The sequence below is a fragment of the Aplidium turbinatum genome, chromosome 3 (genome assembly GCF_918807975.1).
Source record: "Aplidium turbinatum chromosome 3, kaAplTurb1.1, whole genome shotgun sequence".
Lineage (NCBI taxonomy): Eukaryota > Metazoa > Chordata > Ascidiacea > Aplousobranchia > Polyclinidae > Aplidium > Aplidium turbinatum.
Genome location: NC_137474.1, coordinates 34,894,958 through 34,917,546, shown reverse-complemented (window position 1 = coordinate 34,917,546; position 22,589 = coordinate 34,894,958). Strand labels below are relative to the sequence as shown.

Here is a 22,589-nt window from a genome sequence, read left to right as displayed (position 1 = left end):
TAATTAGGCTAAAAGCGAATAGCTGAAATTGTCATATCGCATTGCAAAATGTGCAGTAGCTTACACAGCCTTAAAAGGGCACCATTGCCCCCCTCCTCCCCGCTTTCGGCGACCCTAGAAGAAAAGCAAAACGAATATAATTAACAGCAAACACAGATATATCAAGTCATCGTTACACCTTTGGTTTGAATGAAACTCTAAACTAGTACAGTACACAGGTTGCTCCTGCAAAGCAAAAGTAAAATATCTATGAGCCTGAGACGGTGGGCCGGGGCTTTAATGCGATCGAAAGAAGATTATGTTGTCATAGATAACTTACCTTAGTAAAATATTACAGCTTCTTATAGCCTATTTCTTGAACTTGCATTCCAATTTTGAAAACAGGAACTTCTTAAATTTCTAAATTGCGCAAATTAAGTGACCCGTGTCTTTCCACCACCTCACCCCTGGCACTGGAGTCATAAACTTAGCCATCTGTGTAGTTTCCGGTCTATTGCAAACTGAGAAGTTAAGCATCGTGTTAAAATATTTAAACGCAATATAAAGTGCACTAAACACGCTAGTTATGGTGTAATCAAAGCAAATAGGAAATAGTTCGAACGCGGCAACATGCCTGAACGTAATTTGAAAGAACACAAATAGAGAATTAACTACGGCACGTAAATATAACGATTGTAACGTAGCAAAAAATACAAAATTCAAACATTTCATAATCCAAAAAATTCTCAACCGGTCTTTATTAAAAAGTAAACACAGATATTAGCAGCGCATTAAAAAAGATACCCCAAAATAGCTCATTGCCATAAACACTGTCTTAGGTACGAAGATGTCTTCAAATAAAACATTGCTCGTATACTATTGATTAGCTAAGGAAGGGGTTTTCAACCTGGGGGTTGCGACCTTTGTGGGGGGTTGGGAGGTGCCTGAAAATCTATTGTATTGTTTTCAATTCTTTTTTGCCAGAAAAGATTAAAAACTGTGTTTTTCGAAATCGACCATTCCTCGACCTGAGGTTATTCTATTGTTTAAGCTGTCAGACGTTGCAAAAGCTTTAACAGTACAAAAGCATTTGATCTTTTTCACCCAGTTCTTGTACGTTGCTTTGTGTAAACTAAAGTTAACCAAAAACCACGCTATGACATGAAGATAAGGTTATTTGGAATTTTATGTTCAATATAGATTTGTCAATATCGTTTCCAATGGCATTAAAAAAATCAGTGTGTAGGTTATTTTGTTTAAAAGTTCTTTCAGCAACAGATCCACGCATTGAAAAGCTTGTTAAAAAATGCAACACCAACCATCTCACTGAAGCTGATTTCAATAAACTCATAAAAAATTGCAATAAATTCAATTGGTGAACATGAGAAAATGTAACTTATTCTCATTATTCTTTCTCCTATAATCTAGCCAAGCTTGATAGGAAATGAAAATATTAATCGGAGGAAATGTAATAAAAGCCGTAACAACATTGTGAAAAGACGTTTTTGGTTTCAGAAGTTTGCATTAGAACAACGAAACGAGACATAATTGGATGCTTTTGTGGAATATTTTTATGGGAGGTTGCGAGACTACTGTACCTTGATTGCTCTGAGGGAATCTCGGTGCAAGAAGTTTAAAAACCTCTGAGCTAAGGTGTAACATGCAGCTGACTCGGTTGCGTAGCCGAGTAGTGAGAACGTCTGCGCGACGTTCGAAAGGACATGAGTTGGACACCGCTCCAGAGCACGTGGCTGTGTCTCGGCAAAGACACTTAATGGTAAGCCAAAAATAAGGGGAGCAGATAACTCGAAGACTATATGTCACTTCGCTGCTTCCTGCCGTCTGTTGTATCGCATCTGTGATCGCAGTGTATTGCATGTTATCGCAATGGGCGCAAATGAAAACACGACTATTACTGTAATTAACATGGCATCCCAGAATTGCACGCTTGTGACGCTTTTTCTCTTCACCTGGATCGGCGAGTCTTGTTTCCTTGCGATTGTCAAGGCCAGTTTTCCTTGCGATTGTAGTTTTCTTGCTATTCTCCATGAAATTTCAGTGTTAATTTTCACTGGGGTCATGGGTAACCGGGATATTAAAAGGACCTCTTTTTTGCTTTTTGTTATTTCGACCCATGTTTCACATTAAATACCTCCCAACCCCTTTAATATTTTGTACTGGAATTTTCGAAGCTCATAGAGAATCCTGTAAACAACATTTTTACTAAATGTCAGCCAAAACCAATCAAAACTTGGAAAATTTTAACCGAGAGCTGGAAACGGCCACATTTGGGTTTTTTTTGACCTTTGACCTTTTAGAGTGACAATGTGAACCGTGTTGTGTTTTCAATACTTGTCAGAAGTACTATCACCTGTAAAAAATCGGGTTCTTACCTAATTTACTTAAGCAGTAATAGGACCTCAAACATGGCCAAAAATAAAAAAAAATTGTGTCCCTAGGCAGACCCCCCCCAAACTAAATGCTTTATAACTATCGTGTTTCTCAATAAAATTCACTCAAATTTTGCAGGTGTTCATCATATAAAATAATGAAAAGGTGTGTAAAATTTAAGAAAAATTGAAGAGGTTGACTTTCTTGACTGTGTGGATTGACACGGAATGGCCCAATGGTAAATTTTCAAGTGGCTGGTGGCAGATCAAGCACTCGTCAAATTACATTCTAATTTTGCATAACTAGTTTTAGTAGTAATTGGCAAGTTTTCCAACCCGAAGCTAATAAAAATTTTATGAAAAGGTTTTTTCCCTCCACCCCAATATCCAGCCAGCAAAATCAGTCATTGTTACATTCTGCAAAAGTCAAATCAATGTAAGGATTACAGATTTTGCTGGCTGAGTAATTAGAAGACACTGCAAGAAGAAAGTTTGCATCCTTCACAGCCACCTTAGACTCTATCCGCAATCTACCGACAGGCTACAATCGATTGATCGGGTAGGCTACAATTGTTTCAAAATATCATGTAAGAAGAGTTTGTGGTTTAAAAATTAAGTTAGATTTATTTCACAAGACTTGAGTATTGATGTTGATGGAAACTTGAGACCGAATTGGTCGTTTCGGCTGAATAGTCAAAAACAGAAACGGTTCATCACATCCTTGCAAATACTGATGGTTCCTTTTATTCTGCTGATTCACGACACAGCTGCAACGGTCATATATTATACAGTCTGCATAGAAGGTATGAGCTGCAATTTCAATTTAAATATCTTTTCAAAATTTACAATTCAGAATTGCTTCAGAAGTAGCCTAATATTAACCTTGCATTGCAAAGTCTGTGAGAAAATGGTTTTGGTTTTATTTTTGCAAGCAACTGCCTCTATAATGAGTATAATACGTGTGCCAATTGAAGTGCATTGAAAGTCCTGATAAGTCAAGATTTCCGGTTGAAATTTTAGGAATTGAAAAACCAAGATGTGTGAACGTTTTACAACGTTTACATTCAATATTGTAGGAGTAGTCCAACATATATTATAATAAAATAAATTGTCGAATGTGGAAGAAAGATATGAAAAGTCGTGATGATTAAAATGAATAGTATGAAACGTAGTCTATTGCAATGCTATTCGAAAACCACAAAGACTTTTCTCTTATTTTTCTAGTTTTCAAATGTTGTCAATTGCAATCAGAAAGTATCCAAAATAACGTCGTAATTTTGTTTGAAAGTTTCTATATTTCTTTTTTACTTTCTGCCAGTGAGTTTGTAGTTATTGAATTGAGTAATTTGTATCCTGTGTTTAGTCTAGAAATACTGATAGAAACAAGCTCAAGAATTACACTGTACGGTATTATTCCATATTCTTGATTATATTTTGCTACTCGAAGGTGAGCAGTAAATGGATGCCATCAAAATCCAAAAGGGAGCATATACAAACACAATGGATGAGAGTAGCGTCGCATACTTAATATCCAATTCGTCCAACAATCTACATGGTTAGTAGGCTATTTTTTTTTTTCGTTCTTAGCAGCCGATTGTAGCAAGAATTGGTAGCAATAAACACTTTGTTTCGCACATTAGGCTGGGCTTGTCAGTATCTCACCCAGGCCCGGATTTAGGGGGGGCAGAGGGTACAGGTGCCCCGGGCCCCCCGACTATTAAAGGGCCCCCTACGTGGAAAAATGTGATTTGTGTTTTTCTATTTTTCTTTTAGCCTTTGAAGTTTCTGCAAAATGCTGCGCAGTGCTAGATTAATGCTACTGTATACGTAGAGGTGGTTTTTCGCGCAGGTCGTGTTTTGCAATGCAATAATCTAAGTTTTGTTTGTTTCACCGATCAATGCGATGAATAAAATTAATTGTATTGATTAGTAGCAAAATCTAAAAGATATTTTTGTTGTAGTCGTAACCAGCAAGTTTTTCGAGCAAGCGTTTTTTTCTAGATAATTTGGCTAGAAAGTATGAAACCATGATTTTATTTGGTTTACCGCTGACAAAAACTGCTTGCAAATATGCGTAGTCTAGTGCAGAACTGCTGATTGCTGGACGTAGACATTATTTGGTTGGATTCTTTTTTCAAATATGGAAATAATTGCGCGTGCTTAAGTTCCTGCCAAAACTGCAAGACAAATTAGTGTAGCTACTATAACTGCCGTTTACATTTCTTTCGAACACATTGTTCTGCAGATCTGCATCGCATTGAAGTTGCAATAATTCCAGTTGAAACGTAGATGTCACTGTATTTTTTTTTTGTATGAAGTTGCTAACATCAATATCACATTAGTTACGAAGTAATCGCACTAGCTTTTAAAATACAATAAATACAGGCTACAACTATCACGCGGCCCACAACCGCTTTATAAAACAAGTGATAATATAAATAGTCGACGGCCTACTAAAAATTGCTACAAAGCCAGCTATTGCGTTGCGATGCACAGTTTTCTGACCATTCATCTACTGTATTATAAAAACAAAGAATAATTTGAAGTAGACAAAAAAAATCAGTAAAATCGGGTATAAGTCACAAGATAGTGACAAAGGCTGTAAGAACGTCATTATTAACTCACAATGATAGAGCAATGTAGGAGCTACCACTGTACCAGTTCTTAAGAACCTTATGGCAATATTTCGATATCCAATCGCTTATGTCAGCCATGGCCATCTGGAGATGCGGCCTGATTTGTCACATTTTGCAGATTTTGATTACAGCTACTGCTAGTGCTTGACTGACATTTTTTGAGAAGGTTTCACTTTTTGCGGTTTCCTAATGACATAAAACTTCTTTTTTGCCTTGGGGAAGCAGTAGCAAATGAGAAAAAGTAAGTTGAAAAACGCAAAATCAGACTGTTATTGAAAATTAACAGTCTGACTAAAATTTTCGAAATCAAATTTTCTTTGTTTTTCAACATGTGAGGATGTTAAAACCTACTGTGTCATCTGAGGAAAACAGTAAAGAAAGCGTAAAAATCTAATTTTTAGAAAAATTTATTTAAACCTTTGCCCAAAGTTAGAAAAACCTGAAAATTTCTGCAAAATGTGACAAATCAGGCCATATCTTTAGGTGGCCATGTGTCAGCGTATTCACAAACGTCTGAAGTTTTTTATGCTTTTCTGGTTCAATAATTAAACAAAGGTACAATGAGTTGGGTGCAGTGACATAGCCATAAAGAAACTTTGAGGGGAGCAAACATTTTGATTTGAAATAACGAGTTTGTTTAAAAATATAGCTACTGGATGCAGCTAAATATTTATACAACGTTATTCGACAAATAACACGTGTCATTAAAACATTATGATAACATTAAAACCCATTTTTTGGGCAGCTGTTAATTTTGAGAACAAGATAATATAAAATTTTGAAGGGGCGATGGCTTCCCATGGTCCCTCACGTGGCTACGTTAGTAATGGCGTGTCAATAAGTTTTTTTTCTGTGATTATTTTCTTTCCTTCAATCGAACTAGATCACATCACGTTTTAAATGTAACCGACTAAGTCTTCATTTTGCTGCTTCCACGATTTATTGCTGTCATTGTTAGCTCATGTTTCGTTTCATGTTTCAGGTGGTGGAAAAAGGAAATCTTTGAGGACTGTGTTGATTGTTGTTGTCATAATCGCTATCATCGGCTTCTGTCTCGGTCTCGTGGCTTTGATCAAGGTTCCTTATGCTCTCAAGGTGTTATGTCATACCACAAACGAATATGACACGATTTTTATCTAATCAAACGTGAATATGTTTTTGATGTGTTGCTCGTGGTGGTGACACTGTTGAAGCGGGGGATATAAAATGTTGATCTCCTAGGCTACTTTGTCCGCATTGCCTATGGTTGCAAACGTCAACTGATATTAATAATCTTTTTTTTTTTTTTTAAACTTACTATTTTCATTAACATAAAGTTCCAAACAAACCGATGTAGCCTAGGCCTATTCTGTTGCTAGCCTTGTGATATTAAGGCAATATTATTTGTTCTTGAAATTTGAAAAGTATTGTTTAAAAGTATTTTTTAATTTCAGGTTCTGAATGACACTCAAACCGAGCTATCAGCGTTGAGACAAAGTAAACCCACGCAATCAATCAAGCATGCAACAATTGCTATAATAAAAATGTTAAAGCGATTGTTTATTCTAGATTTTAGAAATGGCGTCAACACAAGACTTTTGGTTTGCACTAAACTGGAGTTATATTTCACTATATTTGATAAATCAAGATTTATCGTATTGAAACGGATCGTATCTGAAATGTTTGTTTCTGCAGGCAATGTCAAATTGAAAGAAAACTTCGAAAACCTCATCATGAACTTTCAGAACTTGAGTGAAAGACTTACTAACTTATCGAGTGAGTTTAACTTATCGAGTGAGTTGGAAAATAAGGGACTTAATGGTTTTGAATGTAGGCCTAAGCTTAATATGTAATTGGAAGCATTTTTTAACCCTTTAACCCTAACTGCCACGGGCTCTTGAAAGAATCCCGAGCCCTAAAAAAATACACAATGTTTGCAATCACCATAACTCTGGTTTTTGTTTGCCAAACTGCATGAGTGTTACTATTTCAAAAAGAGGAAGACTTGTATTTTTCAAAAGTTGAGAAACATTGCTAGTTTTTGTATTTGAATTTTTTCTGCAATTTTCAATCATTTACAGAGAATTTTTATTTTTTGTGCAAAGTGAAGTTTATGCGGTTCTTCGCATAATACATAAACATCACCGTGACAACCTTCAGTGGCGGCTGGTGCTATTTGTGAGCAGTGGGGCTGCAAACGACTTTGCGGGGGTCTCGCCCCAGAAAAACTTGAAAAATCGAATTAAATTTTGTGCTTTCTGAGCATGTTTTTTCCCCAAATTTTGAAAAAATGCATTCAAACTTTTTTGAAAAGTTGATGTATTCCTAAGCTGTATTTAAAAATAACTAACAGTATTGCTTTGGAGACAAACTTTACTTGTATTGAGCTTAGTCTTGACTAGCCTAGCCGTTGCATACAAGGTTCAAGTAATTTTGAGATGCCCTAGAACTTTCTATAACCTGTTGAATACCTTAACTCTACAGCTAACACTTTTACATTCATAGCTCATCGCTACTCTGCGAAATAAAAACTAACTTTAAAAAGTCTGTAAAGTTATTCGGTTAGGTGTAAAAAACCAAAAAAGATGGAGCTTCAAAAATCATTTTTAACCAATCAGTGCGCTTGAAATCCAGAATCTCGTGCTGCAAAGAAGTTTGCCTAAAATCGGTGTTGCCAAACAAATCTGTTAATATTTTAACTTTCAATCCGCAATTCTTAAGTGAAAAAAGTAACCGGGTCGGACAAACACAGAAGAAAACATATTTTCCCTCTTCCCTTTCTTTCATGTGGGGCTGCAGCCCTGCAGCCCCATGGCACGAGCCGCCACTGACAACATTTGTATGGAAAGCATAACACTTGCATGACATCTACCGATGAAGTTTATTGCAGTTTGAAAATTTGTTTGAGATAACTGAACGGTAAGAAGAAAAAAATAAAAAAGCGCAAATTTTTTGTATTTTGTCAGAAATTTTAGTCATTTAAGGTATTTTTCAATAAAAATAGACGAAATTGTTGTAAACATCTTTCTAAAGACTGTTGAAAATGCAACAACTTTCATGTATTGATTTTCTTTCTGGCAGTTACCGTTCTCAAAATCAAAGCCTTGCTCAAGCTAAATTCTCTGCATCAAAAAAGCGTGGCAGTTAAAGGATTTCAAGACTCCATATTTTTTTCATTGTTAACACTGGTCAACACAAACTTTTTGGCAGACAAGGTTAGAGTGTTTTTGGGGGTTTTGAAGGGCGCTGATTCCGAATATGGCCTTAGTTTTCCCAAATTGTCTCTGGTTTAGGAGATATCGCATAGGGTCATTTTGACCAAAATCCATATTTGAGCCTTATGCGCTAGATCAAAAAAACAATTTAACCATATTAGATATTTCAGAAATGCAATTTAATGGTCAATTGTGAACACTAAAGACAGTTTTAAGTTTAAATACAGCAACATCACGAAATTTTTAGGGATATTAGATTCGTCATACTTCAAAACTTGATGTTACCGATGTCATATACAGTACACAAAATACACAATCATAATTATACAGTAGTGTAAGTACATAAAACACTAAAAAACGTTGCATTAAATCAGGGAATCAACCTTGCATCATAAAATTTAGATAAAAGGAACTACATTATCTTTTTCATTGTAAATTGAAAACAATGGTATGAAATACAATAAGATTAAAACTATTAACTAATTTGCGCCGAAAAAATGTCTCTTGTAAGATTTTCGCTGGTGAGAAACTTTTGGGCAGCTTCTCAACAGGTTTCAGCAACAGTCTCTAGTCTGCCATCATGTGCTAATTTCATCTGCCCTGATATCTTTCTTCCATTGTCTTGGTGGAACCTTTCTCCCTGCTCCTCACTGTAATCACCAAGATTGTCATGAAATCTGTCAAGGTGGCTGAATAAGAAGTAAACTTTAATTCTCATGTTAGCTCCAAGTTTTCCAAATGCGGAGAACATCTTCCGAACTAATTCTCTGTAATTAGTGGATTTGTGATTCCCCAAGAAGTTTTGTACTACATCCTTGAAGGAGTTCCATGCAGTGAGTTCATTGCTGTTCATGTGACTGGTGAAATCCAAATCTTTCATCAACGTTCGAATCTGAGGTCCATAGAAGACACCAGCTTTAAGCTTTTTTATCGGTCCTGGAAATTGACTGCAAATGTATTTGAAGCAATTCCCCTCCTTGTTTAATGCTTTGACGAACTGCTTCATTAACCCTAATTTGATGTGCAAAGGAGGAAATACAATTCTATCCCTGGGAACTAAAGGTTTATTGATTACATTGGCTGTCACAACTTGAAGACTGGTGCGTTATGGCAGTTTTTCTTGCGCCAGTGCTGGGTTCTCGCCCTGCTGTCCCACAAACACTGGGAGCAAGGATATTTGGTATATTCACTTTGTTGACCAATTAGAAAATTGACCATTTGTGTGTCAACAATGATGAGCCACTTATGGGTATTGTAGTCAAGCTTTTCAAGGACAAGTTTGATGGCATCATACTCCTCTCTCATCTTGGTAGAATGTCCAATTGGTACAGGAGCAAAATGTAGGAGGGAATGTAGGACTTTATAGTAATTTTAAATTAGCTTTCGTTGCTAATTATTACGTTATATGAAGCAAAATTGATAAGATTGACGTCCTTCTTGGTGAGATGTTTAGGGGGTTAATACAGGTAAATACAATAATTTGGGCTAATCTAGGGGTATAGGCATCTTTTAAACTAGAATCAATCTGGCAAAACCAATGTCATATTCGTAATCAGCGACCTTGAAAACCCCAGAAAACACTCTTAGATGTCCTGCCAAAAAAAATTTTTCTCATTTTGTTGACCAGTGTAATCAATTTCTTCCCAGATTGCTAGTCTAATAGTAGCCCATATTTATTGAGTTTCTGGTAGAGTTAAATTACAACTATTTAGATCCATATTTGTATTTCAACAACAAGAAGAAAGCGAATTAAAACATAAAGGCATGTGTTGTTTTAAAATAGATCTTTTTATTGATAAAGTGGGTAAGTTTTCTAAACTTTCAAGACCTTAAGCTTTCTTGTGACGTAAAAGTATGAAACGAAGCTTCTTAATTGGGCTAGCCTAGTAGGCTAATAATCACTATATTCGAAATGCAACTCTACTCACGTTTTTCAACGAAATTTCCTTTGTTGCTCTTTTCAAGTTACTATCGGTGGGCCTACAGTTTCGGTGAGCCTGATACTGTAGGACAATGAGGTCTTATGAAATCAACTTTGCTTGCAGCTACTGTAGGCTATATTCTACTTTGGTTGATGACACCAGTGATTTTGGTTTATTGACACAAAACCAAAGTGTTGCAAAAATGCAAACGTTGTTAAAAAAATTACAAAGCGTTAATGTAGAGTAGGCTAATGTCAGTTTATTTTTTTCGATGTCGCTATATAATGTAATGAAATGAACCCTGTAAAATAGTAAACTTGTTACAAAACAGCAAAGTGCGGTAAGTGCCGTCATTTTTTTTTTTTTTTTTTTGAAAGCGGCAATGTTAAATAAAGCAACAAAAGTTATGGCTGAAATATAGAAGGAAAGTAGCCTAGGTCCAAATGTTAATACAGCCAGCTGCGTAGCCGAGTGGTGAGAGTCCTCATTCGACTCTCGAAATGGCTCCGGTTCACACCGCTCAAAAGCATAAGGCGATATCTTTGGCAAGATACTTAATGGCACGACCGAAGGTGGGCACGAGGATTGGCTACCTTACTTTCCTATCCACTCAATCGAAATTTTTAACCAACGTGTAGAAAGCTTGGATTCGATAAAAAAATAAAACGAAACTTAATTATCTCTGTACATCCCAATAGTTGGCAGCCCTAGGATCAAATGATGTGATAATGTTCCTAATTGTGCTGTAAATTTCTACCACAAAAATATAATTTTGTTATTCTACAGTTTTACTCTAGCCTACTTATTCAAACCTGTAGGGCTAGGCTATACAGTGGGTAACAACTAGTCATTTTATATTATAAACGACACCGAAATGGATACATAATCTTGTCATTATAGCCTAATCCAGGGGTGTGCAACCTTTTTTACAGGAGGGCCAGATATAAACAACTGGGTGAAACCGCGGGCCGCATGTTTATTTGACATATGATTTCTAGTAGTTGCAGGCACAAAAAAGTAGTTTTTTGTTATTCATATGGTATTATTAGGGGATCTCCTTGCAGAAATAATAAGTTAAGACGAATAAATTTCTGAAGAAAACTGCTGTTTAAATCTATTGTCACACAGTCTTTAAACGAGTTCAGTGAGAAGTTTGCAGCTGGCTTCTTTTCCCCACGGATTTTTCCAAATTTACTTCAATGGAAGTGCTAGCAATAAAGCGAATTATTCGAAGTCCATTTTCCAAGTGTTCGTCTGTCAGAACCGATCGAAAGGGAGATTTTATGACGCCCATTTTAGAAAAAATTGTTCGCACAAATACGTTGAGCTAAAAAGAGCCATTTTTGAAGCCATGAACTTTTTCAAATGTGGAAAGTCATCTTAGTTGAGATGTTTTCGGTAAAAATCGCCAAGATTCATTTCTAAATACTTTGCTTTCAAATCCGTTTTCTCTTGAAGATCAATCAGTTCAAGTTGGATATCACCTGGTGCTTTGTCAATGTCTGTGTTGAATGCCGAAGAGAATATACCAAACAAATGTTCATGAGATTTAAAGTCCTTGAAACGAGCCAAAAATTCATAGGCCTACAACAATTTTTCAAGTTGGTCTGCAAATTCAGTTTTCTTCTCAAGATGCATTCCATGGTCTCTCAAAGTTGGAAAGTGGAAAAGATTTCCTGTTTGTATGTGGCTTTCCAAAGTCGTAATTTGTTCATAAAGCCTTTTATGTGACCATACATCTCATTCGCATACTGTTTTTTTGCTGCAGTCTTGCATTGAGTTCATTCAATTGTTTTGTTTTGCCCTTTTCAATTGCCACTTTTTCAATTTTTTTTTCTTCTAATGCTTCTACTTTTTTACTTCTAATTTTAACAAATTTTCTATTTTGACTGGTTCTGCAAATTTGGCAAGGAATGGGCCGCTAGGCTGAAGTTGTTCTGATCCAACTGCTTGTAGGCCTATAGGCTAGGCCTACATTAGGCAACTGCTAAATTTGACGCAAGCCGGCTCTACAAAAGGTCTAAAGCAAGAGATCAAATAAAAAGGCGACAAAGCCAGAGACAATAGCAGGGCTCCACCTTTGATCTTCTGACGTTCCAAATAATTAAATAGGATACAACGGATTAGCGGTGGCCGGTGGGAAATTTCTAAAATGGTTAACAGAAGGTGCGAAATTACAATAATCCACTCCACAATGAATTGTTCACATGTACCAGACTAAACTAAATTATAAACACGTTTCGCGGGCCGCACACAATTCAAAATTGGTACATCTTCGCGGGCCGCACAATTTTTCTTCGCGGGCCACATTTGGCCCGCGGGCCACACGTTGCACACCCCTGGCCTAATCATTAACTAAGAACAAAAAAGTAAAAACACAGAAGGTTGTGTTGCTGCATGTCGGCGGGTGGGTGTGATTTTAGTTTCCTGAATAGATTTGTGAAACATCATCTCCCTGAACATAATGCACAATATTTCACATGAAATAATAAAGTAACTTTCATGGAAAAATGTTTCAACGACAAATATATCAACTCCACAGTTACAACAGCACTACAGGCTGAACCTGGTTGGTACACCCCAAACAATGGATACCAGTACAAGTTGAGCAATGGCTCTCAGACTTGGAGCGAAAGCAGAAAAGTTTGTATGGGAATAGGGGGAGACCTCGCGACCGTTGGAATGAGGGACTACAGCACGCGCTTGTGAGTATCGTGGCCATGCGGATGTCAACCTGAGAATATTGTTTTAGTTTTTAGCCAAAAAGGGTCATTAACCTTGATAACTAACAGACGTTATTGAAATCTAAAAAGAAAGTAGCAAAGTGAAAATCTAATTAGATTTGAAATAATTGTCATTTGGTTATCTTTACGGCTAAAGTACAGTAAGTGAGACGTTTTCTTTCGTGTAATTTGCTTCAAAGTAATCAGAGGTTGCAATTTTGGTCTGATACTAGATGGTAGCGAATGAATGCTTTAGACAAATCGTCCTTCATCAATTGTCTAACCAAGCCCATCCCTTAAAAACATACTTTTATAACGCTAATGCAACGTTTCGTGGTACAATTTATGGTGTTAAGTATGTTTTGTGATTACTGTTCAAATGGTGTGCAGGCTATATACTTATTTAATGTATATTAATATGCTATGCATATTAATATGTATTATTAATATAAGTATATGCATAATAATATGTATTAAGCTGTATACTAATATGTGTATTAATAATGCGTATTAATTTGTTAACCGCAACTAATTTTACTGCAATTAAAATCAGCCCATCTCTGCTTGTAAGTGACCTGGTGCTCCATGACTATGACCTCAGTAAGGTAGGCTATTTTAGTCGTTCACGTAATTGACATGTTGGAGTAATTTGTTGATTTGTCAGTAGCCATCAATATCCTTTCTTAATCCACTCAGTACAGAGCTTGCTAACAAAATGGGCTTCTAAATTTGTGACCCGATCAAAAACATACACAATAAATTGTCCTTATTCACCAACCTTTACTAACCACAAAACAGATTAGAGCGCTCGTGCGAACAACACTTTACATGGGGACGGGGATTATAAAGTACCAACCAGCGCATGGATGATATGATTCCAGTTTAATAATATAGAGCAGTTGCCAATATTGCTAGCCTATTTTGCTTCCTTCACATTGGTTCTTAACGTTTTCATTTGACGGAACACCAATCTGCTAATCTCTTCATAAGTGACAGGAAAATATCGATTCAACTTAACTGGAGCTAACCTATTTTGCTTCCTTCACATTGGTTCTAAATGTTGGGATTTGCCAGCAACCAAATACAGTAGGTTAATTTCTTTATAAGTGACAGAAAAATATCGATTTAACTAGACTAGAGCAATAACACTTTCAATTTATTTGCATTTTTTAGGACCATAGGAAGACTTTTGCTGATAGATAGGCAGCCAGCTTGGGTGGGTTTGCACGACATCACGCTGGAGGGAAGATTTGAATGGATCGACGGCGTGATGGCAACAGAGAGTAATGTGTTTTGGAGCAAACAACAGCCAAACAGTTACGGAGGAAATGAGGATTGCGGTAATATTCACGCAACGGCCGAACCCTCTTGCGGAATGAATGACTCTTCGTGTTCGAGTAGATTGCATGGAATTTGTGAAAAGGCCCTGATTTGAAACTGACACAAAAAACGCAATCTTGGTTTTTATTATGGATATTTGTCAAGATTATTCATGCTCATTATCTGCTCATAGGTTATGCGCTTGTCACATTTTGTTTTCACCAAAGAAATCGCAATGCTGTATTTCGATGGTTCTCAATTTTTTTTCGGTGTCACAATTTGGAAAAACTTTGAAACTTAGGCCTGCGACCTAACAACAACAAATTTGTAAAGGCACGTACTGACGAAGCTAAATTCAACAATTCAAGAGAAAATAAACTAACTGTACATGAAAAGTTGGTCAAATTTCGGAAGAGTTAGCAAATCTAACGTTTAATTTTTTGATTGTTTGGAATTGATGCTGAATGCTAAGTTGTGATAGAAATATTTGCCATGCACTATTATGACAAAAGGAAGGAAATAGCCTAACTATGTTATGCCGTTTTTGTTGTGGAAGAAGGAGATGTTTTATTTGTTCTTCCAGCAAGAGAAAAAAAATCAACTCATTATACAAAATAGAACACATATATAATGCAGAAAGGACTGGCAGCACCGAATAACCTTGCACTTTTCTAGTCTAGATGCTGCCTGTCATAAAGTTACTGCAAAAGTATTCTTTCGATTAACAACCTCCATTAAAGTACAATCGCTACATGTTGCACATATAAAGGTTCACAATCGGCGATAGACCTATTCACAATATAATGCAATTTTGAACAACCAGGTTTCACGTTAAATTATTTTTTTGGTATGACGACGCTCAGAATGACATCGGTTCGACGATCGATACCTAGAGTCGCGGTTGTGACCTGTCAAAACACTAAATGAAAAGTTTGAAGGTAAACAGAAAAATTATGTTCCTTGCCTTCGTTTTACTTTTTTATTTTATACATGGCCACCTGGAGATGCGGCCTGATTTGTCACATTTTGCAGATTTTGATTACAGCTACTGCTAGTGTTTGACCGACATTTTCTGAGATTTTTTTTACTTTTCCTGTCTCTTAATGATATAAAAGCTTTTTGTTGCCTTGGGAAAGCAATAGCAAATGAGAAAAAGTAAGTTGACAAACGCTGAATCAGACTGTTATTGAAAAATTAACAGTCTGACTAAAATATTCGAAATCCAATTTTATTTGTTTTTCAACATCTGAGGATGTTAAAACCTATTGTGTCATCTGAGGAAAACAGTAAAAAAAGCGTAAAAATATAATTTTTAGAAGAATTTATTTAAACATTCACTCAAAGTTAGCAAAATCTGAAAATGTCTGCAAAATGTGACAAATCAGTCCGTATCTTTAGGTAGCCATGCCTAAATTGAGCTGTTCAAACGCACGGGCAGCGTTTATCCAAGATTGGTTTGGTTTGAAACATACAAAGCACGCGAGTTTCATTTTTTCTAGTATCGTTTGTACGAAATAAAGCAAATCTTGGTTCGCACAAAATGAATCATTCTTGTAACACCTGGAACGTACTAAGCACACGCAAACGGTCTTGAGCATTGACTACAATGACGCTATAAAATCAGTAACGGATCCAGGAAAGAGGCACTTGATCATGTGTCCATCCTCAAGACCGAAAAAAAGTTTTCATTTTTGCAACACTTTTGCAAAGTTTTTTTGCTCGCTGCATCGCGCACTCTTATATTGTAACTTAACTAGCAGCATTAGACAAAGCATATTTTTAGCAATAGATTTAAAATGTAAAAGTTTGAGTACCCCTTCAAAAATTGAAAAATGAATGCACTTTTTCAAATTTAACATATTGATTGATTGAATCTTTATCCTCGGACTGGGAAAGCTTCTTGAAGAGCTTAATCCTGGCAGTTTCTCATACTTGTAGAGGCTTTGAATCACTGACGCAGGCTCGGTCACCAAGATTGACATAGTGAAGTTTCCGATTGTTGAAGTCTTATTGCTGGGGAATTATTCCATCCGTTAGATGCCGCTGAATGGAGAGCAGTCCTTAAAGGCCTACTAAGTGAAAGTTTCAAACGGGAATCAAGCATTAAAATGCGTAAACTGAACACTCAAGAATACATTTCATAAAAAATTAATGAAAAAAAAAATGTTTTCAACGGCGCTGGCAAGGCGCAAAGTCCAGTGTTTCATTTATTTTTTATTTTTTGCAAAATGACCAAAAAGTGGAAAAACTGCTTGAGAATACGTCCCAGCGACTAACAGTAGCTGTAGCGATATCAAAAGTCTTTTCGCACGTTGATTGGAAAGTTCAGAGATGTTGCGTTCCAAGAATTTTTACATTGATTTAAGGCCTAGACACGTTGAATCCATGTAAAAAGTGCTGATTACTCCACGCCTTCTGAATTGCCTAGCTGAAATCGTTTCACATGCCTTTGTGGAATTTGCCTTCAAAAACTTGCTTTTTTACATTGATTGAAGGCCTGAATACGTTAAATTTATGTAAAAGAGGCTGATTTACTGCTTGAAGAACAAGATCTGCCATTTGAAACTCACGCAGTAAAAACTCTTGCCCGATCGGCTGATTGCTAGTCGCCGGTGACGTAGACTATATAATCGCAAGCTTCGCTGCTCAAGCCCATTCCCGTTTTGAAAGCTCAGGCAAAAGCACGCTCGAAATGGTGATCAGACCGCAACGGGGCCAAATTTTTTTCAAAATCGTTTTATGGTAGCATGTTAAACACAAAGAACGTGGAAAATCGCCAAGTCAGGTTTTTCCTTTAATATGACTTTAACGTGCGTTGCTTAAGCGCACACCCCGAGAGTCGAACCAACGCCGCTTGATCTTGAAGCTTCTTCGTTCCAGAAGTTACGCGCTAACCAAGTGAGCTATCGCTATATTGCTAAATTCAACAAGCAAACAACTAAATTAAACCATCCCAGTGTTCAAATTAAATGCGAGGTAAAATGAATATTAGTAAAGATGGTAACACTCAGACGATTTTCTAACTTTTACTGAAAGATTACAGCTACCGCAGGCTACAGCTTCACAGAAAACTCTAAAAAACTTTGTTCAAAGATAATTTATTGAAATCTTTCTGTGGATTAAAGCTTAACTTCAATTTTCTAGGCAACCAGCTTACTACATTTACATCAATCAAGTTTTAATTGAATAGATTTGGTCAAATATTTAGAGTGCGTTTGGAATAACAGACCAAAAGGACCACAAAACCCACAAACTGCAATAATTGTAATCAAACCGTTTGAACCACAGCGTCTGGACTAAGAGAGAAAGCGACAATGCAGATCATAAGGATCAATTCTGTCTGTCAAGTTTTTTTGCTTTTCATAAGCGAGAAGCGATTTTAAATAGGCCTACAAAATATTCAGAAATGATTTAAATGCAGTAAATTCGATGCAAATGATTTCAAAAATAAGTAACTAAAAACGCTATGCTGCAAAACTGCATCATCACTTCCTTCAAACTGGTAAACAGCTCCATTCAGCAGCGTGCACAGATGGTCTTCATGGAAGATTTGTAAACATTTCATCGCAAAGCATTAGGTTACTGTACATATAGTCAGTGGCGTATGCGCAGGTTGATTTGCAAAGGTAGGCTGTGCTATTTAGCAACACAAGTGCCAAACTGGCGCAAATACTAGACTCACTCACCTCTTAGCTAGCCTAAAGCCTGATATAAGCTTAAAAATACGAACACATAATTAGGAACTAGACTTGGCTGCCCAGAAACACAACACAACATGTTTACAAAAAAAATCGATTTTTGCTGGCTTATCACTAGTGTAGACCTAGTGGTTTTTGATATGGGTCTATCAACATCATAATAGAATAATCAGACAAAATAACAAAATTTCATTCAAATGCAACGCAACATGATCACTACAAATAGGTCAATATTAATGCCTTAATATAGCAATACAGAAAATAGATTCAAATAGTTAATTTGGGGCGCTGATTATGACAAGGAGGAGGCTTTTCATAAGTTGAAGTTGCTGTTTTTTTCAACTTGACTCTCTTCAGGAACTTGTCGTCAAAATAATAATATTGTAGCGTTATGGTTTATTTAATGTTGTTCTAGATGTGCTAAGTTTTTCAGCGACAGGGCTCATTTTCCCCCGACTTATCCTCACTGTATTGTGCAGCGGTGTACGCCGTTGGAGGAGGGCTTTGCTTTTTGACAGTGCTATTCAAAATGTCATTGTGTTAAATTGTTGAACTTTTTCTTTAAAACGGGAGTTAAATCCTTTAAACTATTTTATTTCTCACCAAATTTTTATCTGGTTTATGTGGGGCGCTTTTATACATGTAATTAAGTAATTTCAACTTTCACAGGATTATATCAATGTTTTGTTGCACCATTTATCGATTTCATACTGTTGTCTGCATCTGCATGCAGTTTGCACTATCAAAAACGTTCAGAAGTCTGTGGTCAGATAAACCACTCCCAGAGATGGGTACAGTAGGCTATATAGTCTTGATCTTGAAGATCAGTTTTTTTTGTGATCTTGATCTTGAAGAACAATAAGATCAAAATCACTTTCAAATTGGAGTTTACTTACAAGATAGAGGTATTTTGAAATTGAATACAAACATAAAAAGAAAACATCTATTAAAAAATAAAATAACCAACACAGACATCAGAAATAAACCATAGAATAAAAACGAGTGTGTGTAAGGTTTAAGGTTACCATTGTGTTACACTTTACCTAATTCGGAGAAAGACTGAATTACTTTATCAGGTTAACGAAGGAACTACTCATGCACGCCACTTACTATCTGCATTGTTAAACGAATTGGCTATTTTTGAAAAGGCAACACTGTCCTGATCAACTGTCCTTGTGTATCGTCCCTCCTGGGTTTTGATGGCATCCATTTACTATTTACCTCCGAACCGCAAAATATATTCAGAAATTTGGAACAATAGTTTTTCAATTTGGTTTCGTTTAATGTATTTTGACATAAAACAGGACGTCAATTACTCAATACAATACCTACAGATTTCCTGAAGTAAAAATACTGCCTTGTGAACCTTCCTGGTCTTCAACCAAAATTACCACATTATTCACTTCTTGATTGAAATTTCATTTACTTTCGGATGGCCTGTTCCTTTGAACTGTCAACGTTCGAAAGCCAGTTATAAAGGAAAAATGCCCTTGCGATGTTCGAATGTCATTACATTTGACTACATTTCAAAACACAAAAATTTAAGAATTTTTATATCTTGCTTTGTACTCGATAATTTGTTTTATTAGAACCAGAAGTAACTGGGCACTTTAAAGTAACGCACTCCAGCTGCCTTGAAGATATCTAAAAATGATTCTTTTTTTTTCAATTTTAAGTTGGAAAATAGTGGAAGTTCGACTAAAACAAATGTTTTGCCTTTTTGCTACCTTGGGAAAAAAGTAGTGTCGCTGTTGCATACGATACTGCCAACCTCCGACTAGAATGTATGTTTTCCTACAAGTCTGAAACATTTGACTAAATCTTAAAACCAGATTTATGGAATTTCTTGTGTAGAGAAAAAGGAAATTTTATTGAAACTATTCATGTGATTTACAGTAATATGGCAATAATTTAACTCCTTGTAGTAAGACATATTCACTTTATGACCTTTTCTATAATTTAATGTAGCCTAAGCCTCAAGAAAAAGTTAACAAAAACTACTTTCATTGAAAAATAATTACATTTAGTTCAACTTCATCATATGCGTTTGTGGAAAAACAGTTGGTGTAGCTTATGGTCACTTCTTCTAATTACCGGCAGGTCTCCCACTAAGTCTTCTGTGATGGTCAAGAAAACTTTCCCTATTCTGGATCTGGGCTGATCTATACCTCAACATTTGTTTTATACAATCAATTGGAATTTTGTTTATTTCTAAATTTTGTTTGTTCATTTTTCGTTCTTTTCGATATCTGCCACTGGTCAATAGCGTGTGCAGAGCAAACGAAGACGGTAGCCCACATTTGAAATATTTGAGTAATTTCTTTATGTTTCCACAAATTAATATATTCTTTCTTTCTAATTTCCTACAAAAATTTATAGAGATCCTCTTGCTTTTATTCAAGCTTTATTTAACATGTATAATATTTTAAAACAGAATATGACGATCACCAACGCATGATGAATTTTGTTTTTTCCATAAAATTGAAGAAACATTAATGCCCTGATAAAAAAGATTAAATTTTGTACTTGGCTACATTCTCTCATCTTCGAAGAATGTTTACTGAAACTCTACAGATTTTCATTTTTAATCGCTCTTTTATAATCAACAATGCAGCTGTGATTTTTGCAAAGGCAAGCTGCAAATTTAACTGTGGAATTGAACGAAGTAGTTCCTGTTCTTCAACTTGAGCCAATCATAAATTGTTCACACATCTTGATTTATCAATCCCCAAAATTTTGACCGGAAATCTTGATTAATCAGGACATCCGAAGCACTTCAATTGACACGCAAACTATAGCTTGAAAAGATAGAACAAACACCATTCTCTCACAGAGTTCACAATGCGAGTTCCATTACCTGCCGTTGTTCTTTTTCTTTTTCAATTACCTTGCCTAAACCAGGCATCAACGGCCTCGGATGTATAACATGTGTTTCTATATTAAAAGTTTCTATTACAAAAGTATTCCTAGGATATATGTTGTATAAATGATTGTTTCTGCCTTTTTGTTAAATTGTTTCGGATGAGTTTGTGTTTGTTTGCGAGGTGCCCGTTTTCGGAAGGCTCCGTGCAAAAACGTTTTTTGCGCCGAGGGCGCGAAAAACTTTACAAGGTAACCTGAAAGTCACCCACACCGTTGCAAATGCCTTTACGCCAAGCTCAGTCGCCACCTTGTGATTAAAAATTAACCTTGAAGGAAAAAGGAGGCATTTTGCGGAAACTTCAAAGGCTAGGAGAAAATAATGATAATAACATAAAATCACATTTTTCTACGGCGGGAGGCCTTTTAAAAGGAGGGCTCGGGGCAACTGCACCCTCTGCCCCCCTAAATCAGGCCTGTGCACAACACGGTCCAACTAATCAATAAATCATCCCATTTCATGGATATTGCCCCCACCATTGGTGACGTTTTCCGCAACTGCGCCCTAGTGAAAAAATAAAATCATTAAGAATAAGGACACCGGAGATTACAAGAAGGAAATGGAGCTGCACGAATTGGCGGAAGCAGTGGCGACTAAACAAGTATCTACGACTTCGCCACAATTGCGATCGTTACGCATGAGGGAGTGATCAAGAAGATTCTGAAGGAATGGGCCATGGTTAAGATGAAGAAAAAATCCTCACAGCGAGAAAGAAGGCTGAATGGAAAACTTCATTGAAGGCTAGTCTTTGCCTCCACACTCTTTTCGACGTCGTTGACGACAAATTGCTGCACTCACGCGAGGTTGATTTCGTTAAAGACCAACGTGGAGCACGCATTGGTTTCATTAGAAACGTCAATTGGGAGGCGGCGAAATCTGAAAAGAAGAGGGACGAGCGGAAGGAACAACTGCTTTCGAGAGAAAACGAGTGGAAGAACGCAAAGAATGTACTCACGAGTCACGACTCGGATGACTACAATAGAGAATAAACTCCCAGAAGGCGCTTCCCTTCAGAGTGCACGATCGGCAAAGAAGAACTCGAAGAAGAGCAAGAGCGATGTACTTTCGATGTTTGTAGGCGGAAAGGTATGAAATTCCGAGTTGAGCAGCAGCTGCCCTTACAACCGCAACATTACTGAATACAAAAGATCATGTCAATCCGACGATGGTAGTCGACAAAATCAAGCTCGTTCGTGCACGACAACGACTCCGTTTAGAGACGAGTCACTTTGCTTCCAGTTCGCTCGGCACAATAGTTGAAGGCCTTTACTTTGACGACAGTAAAGATAAAACCCTTAAATTAAATAGCATAACTGGCTATCGTCAAAAATCAATCGAAGCCCACTACGTGATGCTGAAATACCCAGGATCTGAACATATCGACCACGTTTCCATTCACGAGCGTTCAACTGGGAACAACATTGCCAAAACGATGTTGGCTGCTCTTGAAGCCAAGGGAACTGACGTGAAAGGCATTCAGGTCGTTGGCTGCGACGGAACTGTCGTCAATACAGGTAAGCACGCTTCTACCTTTTTCTCGACCTTTGCTATGTTGACGTGTATTGTTTTTGATATGATGGTCAGAAATAAAAACAACTGAACTGAACTGAGCCATCACTACCATTGAGCAACATATCGGGAGTACGGTGCAATGATCGATTTGCCAGTTTCACCTCAAGGAACTCCTGCTTCGGCATCTCTTCGGCGAGCTGGACGGGAAATCATCAAAGCATTTATCGGCCGTGTCGTCGCTAATGATAAGTGCAAAATCGGACAATTTGCAGTCGTCGAGTTCGAGAAGATAAAA

General features: G+C 36.8%; 1 protein-coding gene across 1 annotated transcript; it reads left to right on the top strand.

The window, feature by feature from the left end:
- Positions 1 to 3,035: 3,035 nt before the first annotated feature.
- Positions 3,036 to 15,697, top strand: LOC145767434 (hemolymph lipopolysaccharide-binding protein-like). The gene is made up of 7 exons (XM_082579253.1): positions 3,036 to 3,172; positions 3,817 to 3,924; positions 5,988 to 6,100; positions 6,439 to 6,481; positions 6,680 to 6,760; positions 12,664 to 12,826; positions 14,018 to 15,697. Exons 2-7 carry the CDS (start codon positions 3,828 to 3,830, stop codon positions 14,277 to 14,279), a joined length of 759 nt encoding a protein of 252 aa, XP_082435379.1. The 5' UTR covers positions 3,036 to 3,172; positions 3,817 to 3,827; the 3' UTR covers positions 14,280 to 15,697.
- The last annotated feature ends 6,892 nt before the right edge of the window (positions 15,698 to 22,589 follow it).

What these genes read in the sequence shown, in the direction of transcription:
- LOC145767434 (XM_082579253.1), top strand. Translation starts at nt 3,828, where the DNA reads ATGGATGCCATCAAAATCCAAAAGGGAGCATATACAAACACAATGGAT. An exon ending in TTCGTCCAACAATCTACATG is followed by an intron (nt 3,925 to 5,987) that starts GTTAGTAGGCTA and finishes TTCATGTTTCAG; the next exon opens with GTGGTGGAAAAAGGAAATCT. An exon ending in GCTATCAGCGTTGAGACAAA is followed by an intron (nt 6,482 to 6,679) that starts GTAAACCCACGC and finishes TTGTTTCTGCAG; the next exon opens with GCAATGTCAAATTGAAAGAA.